Below are 22,994 nucleotides of genomic sequence, written 5' to 3'. Positions count from 1 at the left end.
AGAAAACACTTGTGTCTGTGCACACGGCAATACAGACAGTTAAGTAATTCTTGATTCATTCAAGCGCAAGTATGAGTGGATGGAACTAAAGCTCCGTAAACATACAAATCCCATTTCCAGAAAAGTTGGGATATTTTCTAAAATGCAATAAAAACAAAAATCTGTGATATGTTAATTCACGTGAACCTTTATTTAACTGACAGAAGTACAAAAAGATTTTCAATAGTTTTACTGCCAACTTAATTGTATTTTGTAAATATACACACATTTAGAATTTGATGGCTGCAACACACTCAACAAAAGTTGGGACAGAGACATGTTTACCATTGTGTTACATCACCTTTCCTTTTAATAACACTTTTTAATTGTTTTGGAACTGAGGATACTAATTGTAGTAGATTTGCAATTGGAAATTTTGTCCATTCTTGCTTGATATAAGACTTCAGCGCTCAACAGTCTGTGGTCTCCGTTGTCTGATTCTCCTCTTCATGATGCGCCATACATTTTCAATAGGAGATAGATCTGGACTGGCAACAGGCCAATCAAGCACACACACTCTGTGTCTACAAAGCCACGCTGTTGTAGCACGTGAAGAATGTGGTCTGGCATTGTCCTGCTGAAATAAGCATGGACGTCCTGGGAAGAGACGTCGCCTTGATGGCAACATATGTCTCTCTAAAATCCTAATATATGCCTCAGAGTCAATGGTACCTTCACATACATGCACCTCACCCATGCCGTAGGCACTGATGCACCCCCATACCATCACAGATGCTGGCTTTTGCACCTTTTGCTGATAACAATCAGGATGGTCATTTTCATCTTTGGCACGGAGAACTCGACGCCCGTTTTTTCCGAAAACTTGCTGAAACGTGGACTCATCTGACCACAGCACACGGTTCCACAGTCTTTTGGTCCATCTGAGATGAGCTCAGGCCCAGAGAACTCGCCGGCGTTTCTGCATAGAGTTGATGTATGGCTTCCTCCTTGCGTAATACAGTTTCAAGTTGCATTTCTAGATGCAGCGACGGACTGTGTTAAGTGACAATAGTTTTCCGAAGTACTCCCGAGCCCAGGTGACTATAATTGTCACAGTAGCATGACGGTTTCTTAGGCAGTGCCGCCTGAGGGCTCGAAGATCACGCACATTCAACAGTGGTTTCCGACCTTGCCCTTTATGCACTGAGGTGTCTCTGATTTCTCTGAATCTTTTCACAATATGATGTACTGTAGATGTTGAAAGACCAAAATTCTCTGCAATCTTGCATTGGGAAATGTTCCTTTTGAACTGACTAACAATTCCCTCACGAATTTTGGCACAAAGGGGTGAGCCACGACCCATCCTTGCTTGCAAAGACTGAGCCTTTGATGGACGCTACTTTTATACCCAGTCATGATACCTCACCTGTTACCAATTAGCCTGCTTAATGTGGAGTCTTCCAAACCGGTGTTACTTGAATATTCTGTGCACTTTTCAATCTTATTTTAACTCTGTCCCAACTTTTGTTGAGTGTGTTGCAGCCATCAAATTCTAAATTTGTATATATTTACAAAATACAATTAAGTTGGTCAGTAAAACTATTGAAAATCTTTTCTTTGTACTTTTGTCAGTTAAATAAAGGTTCACATGAATTAACATATCACAGATTTTTGTTTTTATTGCATTTTGGAAAATATCCCAACTTTTCTGGAAATGGGGTTTGTAGGAATTCAACCAATTTCTGCACCAAACTATAGTATTTCAATAACAGAGTTCCCAGCAAGGCACTGGTAAATGTGGATGACATGCGGAGAGTCATCTCTCAATAAAGACAGCATCAGTGATAAAATTCATTATCAGGACAAGGACATTTCAAGCTCACGTAAAACTCATAGATTATGGGACATAATTTTCCTCGTCATATCCAGCTTTTCATGTAGCCAGCCCTCAAAGTTTAACCTTTGAACCCAGATACCTTGCATCAATCGGCTGCACTTGTTCTCAGGCAAATATACCAGGAAAGCAAACAGAACAGGAAATAATAACACATGGGCTGTAGATGATACTAAGTAACACTGATGAATGCAGAGGCCATGCACCAAGAGCATACAGAAGCCCACCATAACACATGGAAGGAACACAGTGCCTCCCATACCACTGAACCACCAATTTCACTAAATAGCTACAGCTTGATCTACAAAGTCCAGAGTTCTAAAATTGGCTCAGAACCCACTGAAACCAAGTAATTTTTCAGGCTGGGAGACTACTGAAGACAGAAATTTTGTTTCGTTCCTAAAAAAAATCCATGTTTTTCTTTGAATTTGATGATATTGCAGAGGCGCTGGCAAAGGCATTTAAAATGTCTTTTGGCTTAGGTGAGGTGCCAGAAGATTGGTGGATAGCTAATGCTATTCCATTGTTAAAGAAAGGCATTAGTATAAATACATATTTAGTGGTCACTGCAGAGTTGAAGAACCAAAAGGTTATTCTATGCCTATCTATAAAAATGAAGGTTTTTGAAACTGCCCTGCCTAGAAGCTGTGCAATTAGAGGAAGACAAAAGTAAAAAGAAACAATACTGGAAATACTCAAGAGGTCTGGCTCAGCAGAAGAGAAAGAAAATTGAGTTAATACTTAAGGTTGATAACCTTGCATCAAAACTAGCCAAACTCTGGCATACATCGGAAAAGGGGGTTATGTGAAAATGCAGAATTCAATGTTGCATCTTGAGGGTCAGTACCTGATGAGGCAAAAGATCAGGAACAGGTTCTAAAATTTGCATTCGGTTTTGTTGGAACAGCAAAGAGGCCAGAACCAGAGGTCAGAGTGTTAGTAGGAAGGGCATCTTAGTTGTGAATGAAAGTGAATGGAAAGTTAATTAAAATACTGAAGAAAGCACTAATCCATTCTGCAACTGGTTTGCCCCATTCAAAGAATGCTACATTATGAGTACCAAATGAAATACTCTGAATTGGAAGTCAGAAAATATTTTTGCTTTATCTGAAAGTGTTTCTTCTATGGATTAAGGGAAGGGTAAAGGTAAAAGGACAGCTGTGGCATCTTCAGAAGTTGCATGGGAAGGGTCTCTGAGAAAAAGAGAGATTATTTGTAAAGATGGAAGGATTGTGGAACAAACAGTTCCTTCCTAATGTTGCAAGGTAAAAATAGGTAGCAAAAATGATGAAAAATGTATGTTCTTTACCAAAACAGAAAGCACCACAGTCATCAATGCAACAAAAGGTGATTAAAAAGAGGCTCAGAACCTGACTGAAGCAAGTTTATTTTCAGATATCCTTCAAGAAACTTGTACGGCTTGGTCCCATAAAGGTTCCTACAGCTACACTTATTATTGGAAAAAGTAAGTAAAGTTCATCAAGTGGTTACTGAATTTGAAAATGAGTTAAGCCAAGTGGAGGAGAATGATGATAGAGGGATATTATTAGGCTTTCATCAAGGAAAGAGGCAAAGGTCCCTCCGGCCATCTTGACGTACGGGAGAGATGCAGAGATATTGGATATACAATGGCATGCAAAAGTTTGGGCACCCCTGGTCAAAATTTCTGCTACTATGAATAGCTAAGTGAGAAGGAGACGAACTGATCTCCAAAAGTCATAAAGTTAAAGATGAATCATTCTTTTCAACATTTTAAGCAGGATTCATGTATTATTTTTATTTTGTACAAAAAGGAAAGGAGCATCATGAAAAAATTTGGGCACCCCAAGAGATTTGAGCTCTCAGATAACTTTTACCAAGGTCTCAGACTTTAATTACCGTAGATTCCGGATTTTAAGCCGCTACTTTTTTCCCACATTTTGAACAGCTTTGAACTTTGCGGCCTTTAATCCGAAGCGGCTAATGCATGATTTTTTTCATGCCGCCTCGTAAACATTTTGCCTCATAACAGTAGACCAATAAAATTGATGAGTAGTTCACAGAGGTCCAATGAAATTGTACGATAAATCAAGCGCACTTTCACAATTAAATTATTGTAAATCAGTCATTTGTACTCACCCTCATCAACATGGAAAACACTCGAAGCATTGTGCTGCCTTATGGCATACTTAGTTTATAATATTTTCGCTTAGTAATTCATTTTCTAGTTAAAGTTAGAAGAGTTTTAACTATATTTGTTTTCTGTACTACATCGTGGGATGCTATGACGTCACACCCGGTTTCGCGGTGTCTTGTGGGAAAATGCCGGTTTGCGATGAAACGGGACGGAGGGAGGGAGCGCATTACGCGAGCGGCTTTGGATCTGAGCGAACGCTGCTTTTAAATGCCGTTTGCGATAAACGGAAAGGAGGGGGGGAGCGCATTACGCGAGCGGCTTTGGATCTGAGCGAACGCTGCTTTTAAGTTAAAGGTGATCAATAACTTTTCCTGGTAGGCTGTAGTATATATATTTTTTACCAGTCGTTAGGAGATATTGGAATGTTGTTCAGTAAAGAAGTATATTTAAAAGTAGCCGCGTTACGGGCACGGTTCGAAAAAAAGCATTTGCAATATGTATTTGTTTTTGTTACCATATGGATTTAATTAAAAGTTAAAAAATCCTCACGTGTAATATCTTTCTGTGTAAATATCTCATATTACAACGTGGGACACCTGCGGCCTAAAATCCGGTGCGGCCTAAAATCCGGTGCGGCCTTTACAATTAAAAAATTGATTTTATTTCTAAAATTAGAGCCAGCGGCTTTTAATCAGGTGCGCTCTGTAGTCCGGAATCTACGGTAGCTATGGCTTGTTCACAGTCATTGTTAGGAAAGGCCAGGTGATACAAATGTCAAAGCTTTATAAATACCCTGACTCCTCAAACCTTGTCCCAACAATCAGCAGCCATGGGCTCCTCTAAGCAGCTGCCTAGCACTCTGAAAATTAAAGTAAATGAAGCCCACAAAGCAGGAGAAGGCTACAAGAAGATAGCAAAGCATTTTCAGGTAGCCGTTTCTTTAGTTCATACTGTAATTAAGAAATGGTAGTTAACAGGAACAGTGGAGGTCATTGAGGTCTGGAAGACCAAGAAAACTTTCTGAGAGAACTGCTCGTAGGATTGCTAGAAAAGCAAATCAAAACCCCTGTCTGACTGCAAAAGACCTTCAGGAAGATTTAGCAGACTCTGAAGTAGTGGTGTACTGTTCTACTGTACAGCGACACCTGCACAAATATGACCTTCACGGAGGAGTCATCAGAAGAAATCCTTTCATGCATCCTCACCACAAAATTCAGCGTCACAAGTTTGCAAACGAACATCTAAACAAGCCTGATACATTTTGGAAACAAGTATTGTGGATTGATGAAATTAAAATAGAACATTTTGGCTGCAATGAGCAAAGGTAAGTTTGGAGAAGAAAGGGTGCAGAATTTCATGAAAAGAACACCTCTCCAACTGTTAAACACGTGGGTGGGTCGATCATGCTTTGGGCTTGTATTGCAGCCAGTGGCACGGGGAACATTTCACTGGTAGAGGGAAGAATGAATTCAATTAAATACCAGCAAATTCTGGAAGCAAACATCACACTGTCTGTAAAAAAGCTGAAGATGAAAAGAGGATGGCTTCTACAACAGGATAATGATCCTAAACACACCTCAAAATCCACAATGGACTACCTCAAGAGGCGCAAGCTGAAGGTTTTCCCATGGCCCTCACAGTCCCCCGACCTAAACATCATCGAAAATCTGTGGATAGACCTCAAAAGAGCAGTGCATGCAAGACAGCCCAAGAATCTCACAAAACTAGAAGCCTTTTGTAAGGAAGAATGGGTGAAAATCCCCCAAACAAGAATTGAAAGACTCTTAGCTGGCTTCAGAAAGTGTTTACAAGCTGTGATACTTGCCAAAGGGGGTGTTACTAAATACTGACCATGCAGGGTGCCCAAACATTTGCTTCGGGCCCTTTTCCTTTTTTGTTATTTTGAAAATGTAAATGATGGAAATAAAAAAGTAATCTTACTTAAAATATTAAAGAAATGTGTCATCTTTAACCTTATGCCTTTTGGAAATTGGGTCATCTTTTACTCGCTTAGCTATTCACAGTAACAGAAATTTTGACCGGGGTGGGTGCCCAAACTTTTGCTGTACATAATGAAAATGAACCAAGACCAAGATAAAGGAAACCATGAAAGTCTGTAGAACATCAAGGGTATCATGGATGCTAATGTGAAGGGATTGGGAAGGGGGAGAATAAAGAAGAGCAAGAAGAATTAAACTCTGTGCCAGAAGAATTGATTTAAGCATCATACAAGAGAGTCTGGGGAGGAAGTGGAAGGAAGCCATCCCTGAAGCTCAACAATAGGGAGGGAAGGTATCCTAAGGAAATAAGACACAAGACCTGAACAGAATTAGGTCACTCGGCCTTCAAGTCTGCTCTGCACTGAATCATGAAGTTACTATGTCTGAAAGATAGTAGCTTGATTGTTCAGAAAGTGGCATGAAGTGTTTTTATAATTCATTCCAAAAATGTGGACTTCACAGGATTTAATTGTCTAATTTCTGCAGTCCTTAAGATGATAGTGGTGAGCTGTCTTCTTGAAGTGCTGCAGTCCTTGAGATGTGGATATGCCCACAATGCTGTTCGAGAGGAAGTACAAAGATTTTGAGCCAATAACAGCGAAGGAATAGCCATGTATACTTCCAAGTCAGGATGGTGTGTGGCTAGGAGGGCACCTTTCAGTTGGTGGTGTTTCTGTGCTTTTGCTGTCTTTGCTCTTCTAGCTAGTAGAGGTCATGGATTTGGAGTAAATGAGTAGATGTGCATAGTGTGCCTATCAGAAGGGCTGTAATGTCAACAATTCTGGGCCCAGTATATCGCCAGACTGTGCTGGATGTTGACGCAAAACAGTGGATTTCTCTGTATGTTTCTATGTTTCAATGTTTTGACAAATAAAGCTAATTTTTTCTTGAATATTGTTGGAGCTGCATTCATCCAGCCAACTCCATCACCCTCCTGTCTCAGGTTCAAGAGGTGGACAGACTTTGCAAAATTTGTAAGTCGATCTTGTACTGCAGGACTCTAACCTGCTTCATAGCCACATTATGTATGTATATGACCACTTCATTTCCTTTTCAATAGTAATCCCAGATTACTATTTGAAAGTAGTGGTAATGTGACTGAATGTAAGGAGACAATAGATTGTTATTTTTCTTGTTGGATGTCACTGAAAGGCAAATAAGTGGCATGAATATTCCTTGCCACCTACCAGTCCAGTCCTGGATATTCTCCAGGTCTTGCTGCATTTTGTAGTGGACAATTATCTGCAAACATCCCTAAATCTGACCTCATGACTGAAAGAAAGTTTATGATAAAGCATCTGAAGATAATTTGGATACCTCTCTGAGGATCTGCTGCAGTTAGTCTGTGGTTGAGACTAAGTGTGCATCCACCACAACCATCCTACTTTCGTGCTAAGTATGATTCCAACCAGCTGAAGGCTTTCCTTCTGATTCCCATTGAGCCCAATTTGGCAAAGGCCCCTTGATGGCATACTCCATCAATACTGCCTTGACGTCAAAAGCAGCTCCTCTCACCCGACCTTTTGGACTAAAGCTTTAAAGAGGCCTGAATTGCCAGTACTGATGCCAGTGTTGCAGCTGTACTGGAACGGCTTAGCCAAGAGTGTGGCAAATTCTGAAACATATCTGCAGAAATGTTGTCAGGGCCCATAGCCTTTGCAGTATTAAAACTTCATCCATTTATTAATATCACATGGAGTGAATCCATTTGGATGAAGAGCGGTATTTAAGGTGCAAGGGACCAGTGGAAGAGGCCGAGATAAATTATTGACTCAGCACTGTTGGCTGAAAATTCTTCCAAATGCTTCAGCTTTCACTCTTGCACTGATGTGCTGGACTCTCTCATCAGTCATAATGTGGTGTCTGCTCCAGTAAGATTTTTGATTATCAGAATCAGAATCAGGTTCATCATCGCCAGCAGCTGACTTGAAATTTGTTAATTTAGCAGCAGCAGTTCAATGCAATACATAATCTAGCAGAGAGAAAACGTAATAATAATAAAAAACAGAATAATAAATAAGTAAATCAATTATGTATATTGAATAGATTATTAAAAAATGTGTGAAAACAGAAATGCCGTATATTAAAAAAGTGAGGTAGTGTCCAAAGCTTCAATGTCCATTCAGGAATCGGATGGCAGAGGGGAAGAAGCTGTTCCTGAATCGCTGAGTGTGTGACTTCAGGTTTCTGTACCTCCTACCTGATGGTAACAATGAGAAAAGAGCATGCCCTGGGTGCTAGAGGTCTTTAATAATGGATGCTGCCTTTCTGAGACACTTCTCCCTAAAGATGTCCTGGGTACTTTGTAGGCTAGTGCCCAAAACAAAGCTGAGTAGAATTACAACCTTCTGCAGCTTCTTTCGGTCCTGTGCAGTAGCCCCTCTATACCAGACAGTGATGCAGCCCATCAGAATGCTCTCCATGATACAACTATAGAAGTTTCTGAGTGTATTTGTTGACATGCCAAATTGCTTCAAACTCCTATTAAAGTATAGCCACTGTCTTGCCTTCTTTATGCCTATATCAATGTGTTGGGTTAGATCCTCAGAGATCTTGACACCCAGGAACTTGAAGCTGCTCACTCTCTCCACTTCTGATCCCTCTATGAGGACCGGTATGTGTTCCTTCATCTTACCCTTCCTGAAGTCCACAATCAGTGCTTTCGTCTTACTGACGTTGAATGGCAGGTTGTTGCTGTGGCATCATTCCACTAGTTGGCATATCTCACTCCTGTACGCCCTCTTGTCACCACCTGAGATTCTATCAACAATGGTTGTATCATCAGCAAATTTGTAGATGGTATTTGAGCTATGCCTAGCCACACAGTCATGTGTATACAAAGAGTAGAGCAGTGGGTAAGCACACACCCCTGAAGTGCGCTAGTGTTGATGGTCAGCGAGGAGGATATGTTATCACCAATCCGCACAGACTGTGGTCTTCCAGTTAGGAATCGAGGATCCAATTGCAGAGGGAGGTACAGAGGCCCAGGTTCTGCAACTTCTCAATCAGGATTGTGGGAATGATGGTATTAAATGCTGAGCTATAGTCGATGAACAGCATCCTGACTTAGGTTTTTATGCTGTCCAGGTGGTCTAAAGCCATGTGAAGAGTCACTGAGATTGCATCTGCTGTTGACCTATTGTGACGATAGGCAAATTCCAATGGGTCCAGATCCTTGCTGAGGCAGGAGTTCAGTCTAGTCATAAACAACCTCTCAAAGCATTTCATCACTGTCGATGTGAGTGCTACCAGGCAACAGTCATTAATGCAGCCCACATTATTCTTCTTTGGCACTGGTATAATCATTGCCTTTTTGAAGCAAGTGGGATCTTCTGCCCGTAGCAGTGAGAGGTTGAAAATTACCTTGAATACTCCCGCTAGTTGGTTGGCACAAGTTTTCAGGGCCTTACCAGGTACTCTATCGGGACCTTCTGCCTTGCGAGAGTTCACTCCTTTTAAAGACAGTCTAACATCAGCCTCTGAGACAGAGATCACAACGTCATCAGGTGCAGCTGGGATCTTCACAGCTGTAGTTGTGTTCTCCCTTTCAAAACGTGCATAGAAGGCGTTGAGTTCATCTGGTAGTGAAGCATCGCTGCCATTCATACTATTGGGTTTCATTTTGTAGGAAGTAATGTCTTGCAGTCCTTGCCAGAGTTGCCGTGCATCTGATATCACCTCCAACTTTGATCGAAATTGTCCCTTCGCCATTGAAATAGCCCTCCGCAAATCATTCCTGGTTTTTTTTTAGTACAGGCCTGGGTTGCCAGACTTGAATGCTACAGATCTAGCCTTCAGCAGACAACGTACCTCCTGGTTCATCCACGGCTTTTAGTTTGGGAATCTACAGTAAGTCTTCGTAGGCACACACTCATCCTCACAGGTTTTAATGAAGTCGGTTACAACAGCAGCATACTCATCCAGATTCCAAGATGAATCCCTGAATACAGTCCAGCCCACCGATTCAAAGCAGTACTGTAAGCGCTCCTGTGCTTCCCTTGTCCAAATTTTTTTGGTCCTCACTACTGGTGCTGCAGTCTTCAGTCTCTACTTATACTCCGGGAGTAGAAGTACAGCCAGGTGATCAGACTTCCTGAAGTGAGGGCGTGGAATAGCACGATAGGCATTCTTGATAGTGGTGTAACAATGGTCCAGTGTGTTGTTTACTCTGGAATTGCAAGTGATCTGTTGACGGTAATTGCTTAGTGATTTTTTCAAACTGTCCTTGTTAAAATCTCCCAAAACGATGAAGGTGTTAGGGTGTGCTGTTTCATGCACGTTGATCCCATTGCTCAGATCATCTGAAGCCTGCTTGACATTAGCCTGAGGTGGAATGTAAACTGCTACCAGAATGATCCCGGAGAACTCGCATGGTAAGTAAAAAGGATGACACTTTACTGCTAGATATTCCAGGAATGGTGAGCAGAATTAGGACAGCACTGGTACATTCGTGCACCAAGAAGAGTTGATCATGAGGCATACTCCTCCACCTCTGCTCTTGAGAGACTCTATAGATCTATCCTGACGGTGTTTAGTAAACCCGGCGATCTGAATCGCTGTATCCAGTACAGAAGAGGTTAACCAGGATTCCGTGAAACAAAGGGCACACGGGGTCCTAATGTCCTTCTGATTCAGCACCCTGGCTCTGAGATCATCGATTTTATTCACCAGAGACTGCACGTTCGCCAACAAGATCGTCGGTATAGGGAGTTTAAAACACCATTTTCTTAAAAGCACTTGTAATCCTGATCTTTCTCTGAGGTTTTCTCCATGGGCCCTTCCGACCACAGACCGTATTGTTTCTGTTGCTTTTAAGCAGCGATAGTTTGTTTAAATGCATTAAGACATTTTTGTTGATTGTATTGACCTTGGAAGCTGCTGTGCTTTTTAGCTGACCTGTACCTGGTACTGCTCTTTGTATGCCACCCTGAATCCTTTATTGAACCAGGGTTGATCCCAAGCATTACAAATAGCTAGTCCTGAGCGCTTACATCTCTCCACGGACTGCCCCATTTAATATGATGGTAGCCCCAAACAAAACAATGAAGCACATTTTCACTGTGAATGTGGAATTTCATTTCCATAAGGCCTGTACAGTGGTCAGTCTGACAAATGTTATGAAGAAATGTATCTGTGATAAATAAATTGATGATAAGATCATGTAGGTTTTTCCATCTTGTGGTTGCTTCAATACCTGCCACAGACCCAATCTAGCAGCAATTTCTTAGAGTTCTTGTTTAGCTTGATCAGAAGATGTGCTACTGAGTTACCCCACCCAGAGTACATTCTGCATCTCTGCCATTCTCAGTGTTCTTTATCAAGTGGTGTGCTGTATGGAGAAGCATTGATTCATCAAGCCAGGTGGGAGGGCAGTCAAAAGGCTTTTTAGCCAAGTTTAACCAGGTTCTATGAGATTTCATGGGATCTGGAATCAATGGTGAGGACTCCCAGGACAGTTTCCTCCACTTAAATACCACTGCACATCTGCTTTTTCTGCCCTGCCGGGGACAGACATAACCAGGAATGTAGATAGTGGTGTTTGGGACATTGATTCTAAGGTATGATTCTCTGAGAATGACAATGTCAGGCTGTTACCTGACTAGGCTGTGAGCTAGCTCATCCAGTTTTGGCCCCTAGATGCTAATAAAGAGGACATTACAGGGTCAACAGCGCAAGTTTTTCCCATTGTCATTTCCAGTGCCCAAGTTGAGTTCCAGCATTTTGTCCAATTTCATCCCTTCAATGCAACTTAAAACATGCTCATTTTCTGACTTTTTCCTCATTCTACTGGCAGATAGTATACATCAAGAACAAGAGGACAAAGAGGGAGAGGATAGGACCACTCAAGGATAAAGGGGGAACATTTGCTTGGATGTGGAGGAAGTAGGTGAGGTCCTTAATGAATACTTTACATCGGTATTTACCGAGGAGATGGACATGGAGGATAGGGAGATCAGTGCCAAGCATATTAATATGCTAGGGCATTTTGAAGTAAAGGAGAAGGTTGTGTTGGGTCTCTTAAAGAGCATTAAGGTGGTAAGTCCCCAGGGCCTGATGGAATACCCTAAGCTATTGGGAGACGCAAGAGAAGAGATTGCTGGGCCTTGACAAATCTTCATATCCTCTCCAGCCACAGACATGGTCCCGGAGCCCAGTATTCAAGATAGGAACCAGGGATAACCCTGGAAACTAGAGACCGATGAGTCTCACATCAGAGTTACTGGAGAGAGTTCTTATGGATACAATTTATGAGCATTTGGAAAACCATGGCCTGATTAGGGAGAGCCAGCATGGCTTTCTGCGGGGCAAGTCGTGTCTTACTACCTTGATGTGAGTTTTTTTGACAAGGTGACGATGGTGATTAATGAAGGTAAAGCCATAAATGACGCTTATATGGATTTTAGTAAGGTGTTTATCAAGGTCTCTCATGGAAGGCTCATCCAGAAGATAAAAATGCTTGGATCCATGGTAAATTGGCTGCTTGGATTCAGAACTGGCTTGTCTATAGAAAACAAAGGGTAGCGATCGAAGGGACCAAGCCTCATCTTAGCTGAGTTAGTGCATTTAACACCTTTCCAAGTTTAAAACTCTAAGCTATCAGCTGTTCTTAGTGCAGCAAAGCCTATTGATTCATTTCCCCATGCAACTTGTTTGCAGCTGTCGATATAGATTCAAAAAAATTCAAATAACATCCTTTTAACCTTCAGTGATTTTGTGTATAAAACAAAGACAATTATACTATTGTCTTACTTAAAAGGATTTAAGTATAATCCACTCAGAAATAAATAAAACGTCATAGTCAGTCCTGATATTTTCTCAATACAGATGGGTTATTGGGAAGAAGCTGCAGGAAACTCTAACCTTAATGGTCAACTGTGGATTGTTAAACTTAATGAGTAGTTTATTACCAACATCATAAATGGACCATTGCAATTTAGGTGTTTGGTGGATAATAATGAAAAAAATAATGGTTGCCTCTTGAATTACATGGGCACAAGGACAATAGCAAATACAAGTTCACCATATCATTTCCTCTCAATTTAAGACTGACTATTCTCCATCAATATGTGAAGTTCAGAATAATTATGGGATCACTCTATTAGTTTGGTTAAAATAATTCCTGATTGGATTATTTAACCACATGAACTTAGTGGAAGACCTTACAGTACTCCCTCAGCACAGCTCATCACAAAAAACATGGTTGGTAATTGTTTACACTTCTTCATCACTAATTGATTAGTTAATGATTAACATCTAATCCAGATGGACCTTACCAACTCACTTATGAGCTCAGAACCTTCATGTTATCAGTGCTCATAAAACATTAATCAAGGGCCAAATTCTTTTGCAAAAGGTCAAAACAGGTCAAGACCATATAATGAGAAATAATAACAGGCCAGGTCTTCATAATGTAATCCAAAACCCATGTCACTTTACACTGGCCACTAGAACAAATTGAAAAGCAAACCCCATAGCTTCCCTCCTATCCTATCCCAAGCTCTCTAACTTCCCACACCCACCCCCGCCAAACTTACAATAAAACAGCTTCACCCTTCCACAATTTAATACATTTACATGGTCTTGTTCCATGCTAATTTTTCTAATTGGAAATAAATTTACCCAAAATGATTTTGTACAAAACTCAAAACTGACATTACATAAACATAGTAAAAACTTTTTTTTTGAAAAAATGTTTTTTCCTTTGGACAGGGCAACCACAAAATAATACAATTCACATGTATATTCCATTTTATATATAACACTAATTGAGAAGTTTAGGTATCAAATACTGTAGATGACTAAGAGATCTACTTTTTTTATTCGTGTATTCTTAAAAAGTAATTAGAAAATAAAGCCCAAAAAGTAGTTCTGCTTTTTGTGAACTGAACACAGTGTCATAACTCAGGAAATAATATTTGCTCTGTAGTCTGGCCTGGCAGATATTTAAGGACAAACTTTACTTTCACTGATGGAGTACCTGGCAAAAGTTACTATGAAACTATGAAACACATTCATTAATTTCTAATAAATGATGCAGATGTTATTAACTATAAAATATATAATCTACCAGCAGTGTCCTCAAAATACAAGGATGTATCTGAATATCTTGCAAATCCTTTATTAACCATGAATGAACTTTGCCTAGTAAAGATCTGTACTTAATAATTAAACTACTTAAAATAACCTTACCTTCCTTCATTAACAAGTTCGATAAATGCCAGACCGGCATTTTTCTGAATTGAGTTCTGCCATTCCTGTAATAAAATTTAAAAGAAAGATTAACTTCCAAGTGAAGCAGACAAGAATAAACCAAGTTACAGTATAGTCCAGTGCCTTCACAACACAGCTGCTAAAGGACTGACACCTACAATGAAATTTTACTTTATAATAAGTGAAGATAAAAAAATGCCAGAATAGAGAAGAAAACATATTTATTATGCTAGGGTTTACTGTTATCTATTTCACACACAATTATCGAGGTACACTCTCCAAATAAGCCTCAACTGAATCAACTCCTAAGTGAGTTTTAATAGTTCCAAAAACAGCTTAATCATCAATATCTTTCATAACCAATTTAATATTTCAACACTGCATATTCAGTGAACAATACAACAATGTGTGTGCAGGGTATGGTCTGAGATAGCCATTTCCCAGTGGCATTGAAAAAAATAACATGCTAAAAGCCTCAGACCTGACCACTAATGCTTCTAAAGTGCCGGAAATCATATTTTAGCGCTTCAAAGAGACAAGCTGTAAAATGCAATTAACTCAACCAATAAATTCTTAGCCAGTCCTAAACTGTACCCTAATGTTTTACAGAGATATTTCAAATAATATTTGCATCACATTCTATTCCTGTTAGAGCAATGCATCGTAAAACGCAGGAACACCGATGACTGGTACAAGATCAAATTGAATCATTGTAATAAAGGAACGTGGAGATTCTGTTTTCCTTGCACCTTGTTAATTGGTCACATTTTGTAATCAATTCCTCCAGCTACTCAAGATTAATGGAATGGTGACACTTTCTGCTGACCCACAAGACCATGGGCTCCCAGACTGGACAAGCAACCTGGACTTGGCATTGTCAGAAATGCCATCTTTTGGATGACATGTAAATTCAAGCCCCTATATAATATCATGATGAAAATCTATAAAATGCAATGACATCAATCAAGAGCAGTGCACACCTCCCAAAATCTTAGACAACTTTTATTAAATAAAACATGTTATATTTACTTGTTTTTAATCATTATCTGTGAACTTGCTCTGGGCAATTTAGCTACTGTGCTTCCTCCATTACAACAGGGTCTACAAATCATACATACTGTACTTTGTTAGCAATAAAGTGCTTGAGCACATTTTAAGATCATGAACGATACTATTTATATAAAAATATTTTTATACATGACAAAATAGTTTTCAAAAAGATAGAGCTCCAAATTCAACTTATGATCCACATTAGTTAATAAACCTCGGTTTAACTGAAGGAAATTAGCTGACTAATCACAAGCACTTCAGATAGAATACAAATTGTTTTACAAAGTTTGCTATGGAATTGGGACAAATATGAAAGCTTTTCTGCACAAAGTTGGATTATTTTGTTAAACTAAAGCCATTATAAATAAATCCTATGACAGGGCTCAAGCTCCAACATAATCAAAATGGTTGACATAAATGCAGCATTAATACAGAAAAAATTACTTCCTGGATTTTAATTCCTATGTACTACCTCTCAAAGGAGGGCAACTAACATAGGATTTCTGAGAAACAAACCATCTGTTACATATCATTTCCAGCTAAGATATCTCATGCATTTTTAACATGCATTCTCAAGTAGCAGCAGTTCATGGCCAAGTATTGTTTTTGTAAAGTTATTTCCATCAGTTGAATATCTAACATTTTACTCAGTGACTTTTTTTTTATTTACCTCACCATCTCCTTTCAGTACTCCATAAGAGGTTACCATTTCAGATTAACTGGATTGTTTGCTAATCCTTTAGCCAATTAAACCTGAGCTAAGTTACTGATTCCATATCCACTCCATCACAAAGAGCTTCTGCTTCTTCTTCTACATTACTAGCCAAGTGACCATGTTAAATGGTACTTAGGTCCTATGAACCTACACAATCCTAATTGAGAGAGTGGAGGATGACTCAGTGAACATATGTTTTGTGATTTTGTATGAATCCCATGCCCCAGGAATGATAATTGGTCTGCTCAATGGGTAATTGTAAGGGCAATGACTAACATCAATATTTTCACTATTAACCTCTATCAATTATATTAAACTAGCATGTTTTTGGGTGAGAGCACCAAATACTTTATTTATCACTGTGAATTTAAGAAAGAAACCTTTGAATTTAAGAAAGAAAATTCAAAGTGCATTTATGCATTCCGTAAACTCTAAATTCCGTAAAGTAAAAGATTAAAATGATCACATCAGCAGATACATACAAGCCCGTCTGCTTACTCAGAAAACCCCCACCTGCAGGTTCTAAACAAACCATCCACACTCAGTTGCGTATTAACTGCTTCAATTGATGGCTGTGCCACATTTTCAAGTAACTAGAAGTAGGACTGTTTTACGATCATCAGGATTCTTCCAACAAGATCCCCACAAATGAAGAACATTGCAAACACAAGTTGGCCTGACCTCAAGTAATGGTTAAACAAAAACAAAGTGTTACATGCTTCCTGCTGCAATCCCACATCTCAGAATGACCCCAGCCACTCTGTCTGAGGTCAAATCCTAATTAGCTGATGAGCAGAATAGAAGACTAGGACTAAGTTACTCTACAGTAAATTGTTGTCACCCAAGTTGCCATGTGATTCCATAAGATCAAAGATATAGGAGTAGAATTAGGCCATTTGGCCCATCAAATCTGCTCCACCATTTCATCAGGTCTGATCCATTTCCCCCTCAGCCCAATCTCCTGCCTTCTCCCTATAACTCTTTATGGCCTGGCTATTCGAGAATCAATCTTTGCCTTAAGGCATTAAGTATACCCATTAACTTCACCTCCACAGATTCAACACTCTGTGACTAAATAAATTTGTATCTCCATTCCAAATGGACATCCCTCTATTCTGAGAATGGTACTACACTCCGCCACAATAGAAAATATTCTTCCACATCCACTCTATCGAGGCCTTTCAACATTTAATAGGCTTCAATGAGATTTCTCCCCCCCCCCCCCCCCATATTCATCAAAACTCCAGTGAATAGAGACATCCCTAATATAAGCCTTTCGATCCCAGAATCCTTTTCGTGAACTTCCTTTGAACCCTCTCTAATGTCAACATATCCTTTCTTAGATAACGGGCGCAGAATTTCTCACAATACTCAAATTGAGGTCTCACCAGTGCCTTATAAAGCCTCAACATTACATCCTTGCTTTTTTATTCTAGTCCTCTAGAAATGAATGCTAAGATCACATTTGCAATCCTCACCACCAACTCAACCTGCAAATTAACCTTTAGGGAATCCTGCACGAGGACTCCCAAGTCCCTTTGCTCCTCGAATTTTTTCAATTTCTCTCCATTTGGAAAACAGCCTACAATCTTCTACCAATTTGCATGACCATACACTTCCTAACACACTATTCCACCGGCTACTTCCTTGTCCATTCTCCTAGTCTGTCTAAATCCTTCTGTAACTTCCCTGTTTCCTCAACACTACCTGCCTCACCATCTACCTTAGTATCATCTATAAACTTGGCTACATGGCCATCAATTCCATCTTCCAAATCATTGACATATAATGTAAGAAGCAGTAGCCCCAATACAGACCCCTGTGGAACATCACTAGTAAATGGCAGCCAACCAGAAATGGGTCCCTTTATTTTCACTCTTTGCCTCCTACCAATCAGCCAATGCTCTATCCATACAAGTATCTTTCCTGTAATACTATGGACTCTTAACTTGTTAAACAGCCTCGTGTGTGTTCACAACATCCATCCTTCATCAAACATGGTTGTAATTGCTTCAAAGAATTCCAACAGATATGTCAGGGAAGATTTTCCCCTAAGGAACCACACTGACTTTGGCCTATTTTATCACTTGCCTCCAAGCACCCCAAAACCACACCCCTAACAATTGACCCCAACATCATCCCAACCACTGAAGTCAGACTAACTGGCATATCATTTTCTTTCTTCTGCTTCTTTCCCTTCTTGAAGAGGAAAGTAACATTTGCAACTTTTCAGTTCTCTGGGTCCACATCAGAAACTATTCATTCTTGAAGGATCATTATTAATACCTCCACAATCTATTCAGCCAGCTCTTTCAGAGCCTTGGAGTGTATACCATCTGGTCCAGGTAATTATTTAACTTCAGACCTTTCAGTTTCCCAAGCACTTTCCCCCTAGTAATGACAACTTCACTCACTTCTGCCCTCTGACCCATTCAAACTTCTGACATACAGCTAGTGTTTTTTACATTGAAGACTGGTGCAAAATACTTCTTTAGTTTGTCCGCCATTTCCTTGTCCTCCGTTACTACCTCTCCAGCATAATTTTCCGGTGGTCCAATATCTACACTTGCCTCTTTTTCTATTTATATATCTGATGAAATTCTTTTATAATATTGACTAGCTACCTTCATATTCTGTCTTTTTCATCTTTATGAATTTTTAGTTGCCTTCTGTTGGTTCTTAAAAGCTTCCTAATCATCCATCTAAACATTTATTCTTTACGACTAGTTCGTACTGATTGCAGTTGCTTGCCAAGATTACTCCAACAGCAGCTTCCATACCAGGCACCTCGATCACCAAATAGGGCAGATGCATCATGACCATGAGAATGCTATCACCTGCAGATTCTCTTCAAGTTGTATACCATCCAGATTGGAAATAAATCTCCAGTTTGTCACGTTCATTAGACTTAATACCAGATTCACTGCTCAAGAGCACTGGCAGAGTACCATCTCCAGAAGCACAGTGGCAATTCAAGGCAACAGCTCACTGTCACCTTCTCAAGCTCCATTAGGGATATGTTATAAACAGTGGCCTTTCCAGTGGCCACTAGTTCCAAAAAAAACTGTTAAAAGTTGTGTCTGCCATAATCCTGCATAATTGCAGTGGTGGCTGTCTGTGGAATGATAATACAAACGCCTAAGCAACAAACTACTTTTTTTTTTAGTTATAAGAGCATTTTCAGTTTGCTGTTCCCACTCTCCTTTAAAAGGACTCATATATTGATGTCTATTGGAGTCATTCCAGTGAGGATGTGCAAGCTGTAGTCATTGGTTAGTTTAAGGCAGCTAGTAACAAGCTTGCAGCTATCATTCTGCATCCTATCTTTTTGGGTTTTTTTGTAGTGTGTTTCCACCCAGGACACCTTTAATCACCATCAGGGCAATTTAAGGTGTGAAGGAAGTTCTAGCCAACAAAAGATAGGCCCAGATTTTAACATGCAAAATTACAGATAAAGCTATTTTGAGCACCATCTTTACTTTTCACATGGCACTTGTACAGAGTGCTAAAGATTCAGGGTTACTGACGAAACCATTTTTGGTGTGAGTGATGAATTTTGTTCCAATTACTGCTTAGCTTTTTACTTATATGATGAATGCACAAGTGGAAGAGACTCTACTACTTGGTGAGAAAATAAAGACAGAGAAAGATGGCACCTATCATAAAACAGCAATTTTTATACCCATGAGGTAAGAAAAATTCCATAGAGAAGAGAAAATCAATTAGAAAATACTTATTCAATACTGTAGTAAAAAGTTAACCAATGGGGAAAACATTTATTCACTTAATGCGGTACAGAGCTTCCAGAATTATACTTTGTACAGCCATTAAGAATCATTGTTAGCAGTTACTTGTAAATTACTGTACAATAGTCTTCAGCACATGTAAAAAAAACTAACGTGAAGATGCTTTCAAAAATAATGAAATAAAAGTACCTAAATATGAATAAATTTACTATGAGTAGTAACAGTAAGAAACTAAATGAAATCAACATTTAGTGTGATCACCCTTTGCCTTTAAAACAGCATCATTTCTCTCAGGTACAGTTTGAATGGAAAACTCAGTTGGTAGGTTGTTCCAAGCATCTTGGAGAATTCCCACAATGCTGCAGATTTCAGCTGTATCACTTCTTTCTGTCTCTCCAGGTAACCGCAACCGCATCAAAGATGTTGAGACCACGACTCTGTGGCGGCCATAACATCTGTTGCAGAACTCTTTATTCTTCTTTTTGTTGAAGGTAGTTATTTATGACCTTGGTCATGTGTTTGGGATCATTGTCCTGCTGAAGAATGTAGTTGGGACCAATCAGATGCCTCTCTGATGGTATTGTGTGGTGGATGAGAACCAGCATTGAGGATTCCATTAAATCTGACCAGTTCACCAGCTCCATTTGCAGAAATGCAGCTCCAAATCCACAAGAAACATTTGCTCTGTTTCACCGTTAGCTGCAGACATTCATCCACGTAGCACTCTCCAGCTCTTCTGCACACACACTGCCTCCTGTTTGAGCCAAAAATTTCAAATTTTAGCTCATCAGTCCAGAGCACTTGCTGACTGTGGTAAACTATGTATACCTGTCTGGACACACACCTCTGCTGACTGCTCCTGTGGCTCCTGCCACAGACTCCTGTATAAGTCTGTATAAAGGCGATTGGGGCACTGCTCTTCCCTCAGGCTTCGAGATGTCGTGCTCCCTTTTTGCTGTTAATAAAAGCCTATCATTCACTTCCAGTCTCCTAGAGTTATTGATGGTGCATCACTGACATTGCTCAGCACCCTAGTCCTAGTGTTTTTCTGCGTAGGTTTCTTGGCTTTGTTTCCACTTTACAGCAATAGCTTTTTGGCAATAGCTCTTTCAAGAAGACCACCTCTGAAAAGACTTATTGTTTATTTTTTTGCAGAATAGGACCTTCCAGCCTTTTCAGCTGTGCTGCCCAGCAATCTCCAATTTAATCCTAGCCTAATCACAGGACAATTTACAACGACCAATTAACCTACCAACTGGCATGTCTTTGGACTGTGGGAGGAAACTGAAGGACGTGGATGAAGCACACGGTCACAATGAGAACTTAGAAACTCCTTATAGGCAGTGGTGGGAATTGATCCCGCACCACTGGTACTGAAAAGCATTGTGTTAACCACTATGCTATTTTGCTGCCCTTTACCTACAAAATAATCAAGTTTAGTTCAGAAGTGGTCTTTTACTTAGTATGTTGCTTCCTTCAGCAAAATACAAAAAATTCTATAATGTTTGGAAATCTAAAATTCGCTCTTTTCTGCTGACACACTAATGTAAAAGTACTGTATACAAGGGTGATAATTGTTAAATGGCAAACAAGATAATTAAACAGACAGATCTAACACAGGACTTAAGAATTTTTTTCAAGTTTTTTTTAACCAAATGAGCCACCCCACCCCCTCTGCCCACCTGCCCTTCCTTTCAAAATAACATGTATCCTTTAATATTAAGCTCCCAACTGTGATCTTCTTTCATGACTTCCCACATCATACCTGCCAATTTCAAACTGCGATGCAAGATCATCTACTTTATTTTGTATACTGCGAGCATTCAAATATAACACCAACAGTCCTGTATTCATCACTGTTTTCCATTTTGTCCCCATGTTACCTGAAGTTAAAATTCATAGTCCTTTCTAAACTTGTCTGGCTTGTATTTTAGACACTTCCATAACCTCTCCTGCACTCTCCTTTCCTTTCACTTTATCCCATTGTTGAACCCATTCACCCCTACTACTTCATTTAAAGTTCTTTCCACAGCCTCAGTTAGGCGATTCGCAAAAAACCCTAATCTTAGCAGGATTCAGGTGGAGCCCAGCCCATCGGAACAGCTCCTTCCTTCTTCAATACTGGTGTCAATATCCCATCGATTCAAATAAACTCTTCCCACACCTATCTTGAGCCATCCATTTAGACCTCTGATCTTATTAAACTAGTGCCAACTTGAATGTAGCTCAGGTAACAATCCAGAGATCACTACCTTTTTGGTTCTGTGTTTTAATTTAGTCCCAAGCTGCTCAAATTCCCTCAGCAGAACCTCTTCCCTAGTTCTTCCTACATCGATGTACCCACATGGACCACAACAAATGGATCTCTCATCTCTCAATGCAAGTTCTTCGGCCAGTTAGATGAGATGTCCCAAACCCAGGTAACCAGGCAGACAACACAGCCTTCAGACTCTCAATCCTTGTGACAGAGAATTGCGTCTATTCCCCTAACTATACTATCCCCAATTACAACTATATTTCTCTCATCTTCCCCATCTTAAATTGCTCCCTGAAACACAGTGCCACGGTTGAATTGTTCATGCTACCTACAATTCCCACTCTCATCCTCACAGAGAACAACCATATCATACATGTTGGGCAAGCTCAAGGGCTAAGACTCTTCCAGAACTACCTCGTGGATCCCCATACTGTACCTGCCTCTCTCTGTCATGCCCTCTTGCCCCTGGCCACCAGCTCCCACGTTGTACAGCTACAACACATCAGCCTATCCAGCATCTCTATGTTACTTAATTTGTTGTAATTTGGTATACTTTTTAGATAGATAAAGCCAATACATTATAAAAAAAGTTTAAAATTTTCACCCAGCTTTTCAAATTTTGCATGGTCTCAGCCCAGTGCTGTAACACACTTTAGATATGGAACCCGCACAAATCATTGTATGCCTCCAAGTATGGACTTTGGTGCATTCACTATTTTAATTACTTTACCATACCGCAGCTCTCATAGACTACCTACTCCATAGACCCTCCATTTTTCTACTTTTTTTTCTTGAAAATGTCTCTTTGACAGTCCTGGTCGTCTATCCTGTCTCCTTCTGTGGCTTAGCATCAAATCTTGCTTGATAAATCTAAAGAACTTAGCAGTGAATTACTGTGTTAAATGAGCTAATATCTAACACTAAGCTGGGGAACAAGATGTCACAATTGCCACAATATCCAGGTTTAGAAACTGTGGAGAATAACAGAATCCTTTTGCACACGTTGCCACCGTTATGGAATTTAAG

The 22,994-nt window shown here is 39.9% G+C and overlaps 1 protein-coding gene across 2 annotated transcripts in view; it reads right to left on the bottom strand.

The window, feature by feature from the left end:
• Positions 1–22,994, bottom strand: part of lrba (LPS-responsive vesicle trafficking, beach and anchor containing) — an 807,866-nt gene that overhangs the window by 539,471 nt on the left and 245,401 nt on the right. For both annotated transcript variants that reach the window (XM_073042906.1, XM_073042907.1), the window contains exon 34: positions 14,180–14,244. In XM_073042906.1, the coding sequence (XP_072899007.1) occupies positions 14,180–14,244 (65 nt within the window). The remainder of the gene's footprint in view (positions 1–14,179; positions 14,245–22,994) is intronic.

Source organism: Hemitrygon akajei, chromosome 4, assembly GCF_048418815.1.
Source record: "Hemitrygon akajei chromosome 4, sHemAka1.3, whole genome shotgun sequence".
Lineage (NCBI taxonomy): Eukaryota > Metazoa > Chordata > Chondrichthyes > Myliobatiformes > Dasyatidae > Hemitrygon > Hemitrygon akajei.
The sequence above is the reverse complement of the archived record's forward strand: the minus strand, read 5'-3'. Positions and strand labels throughout refer to the sequence as shown.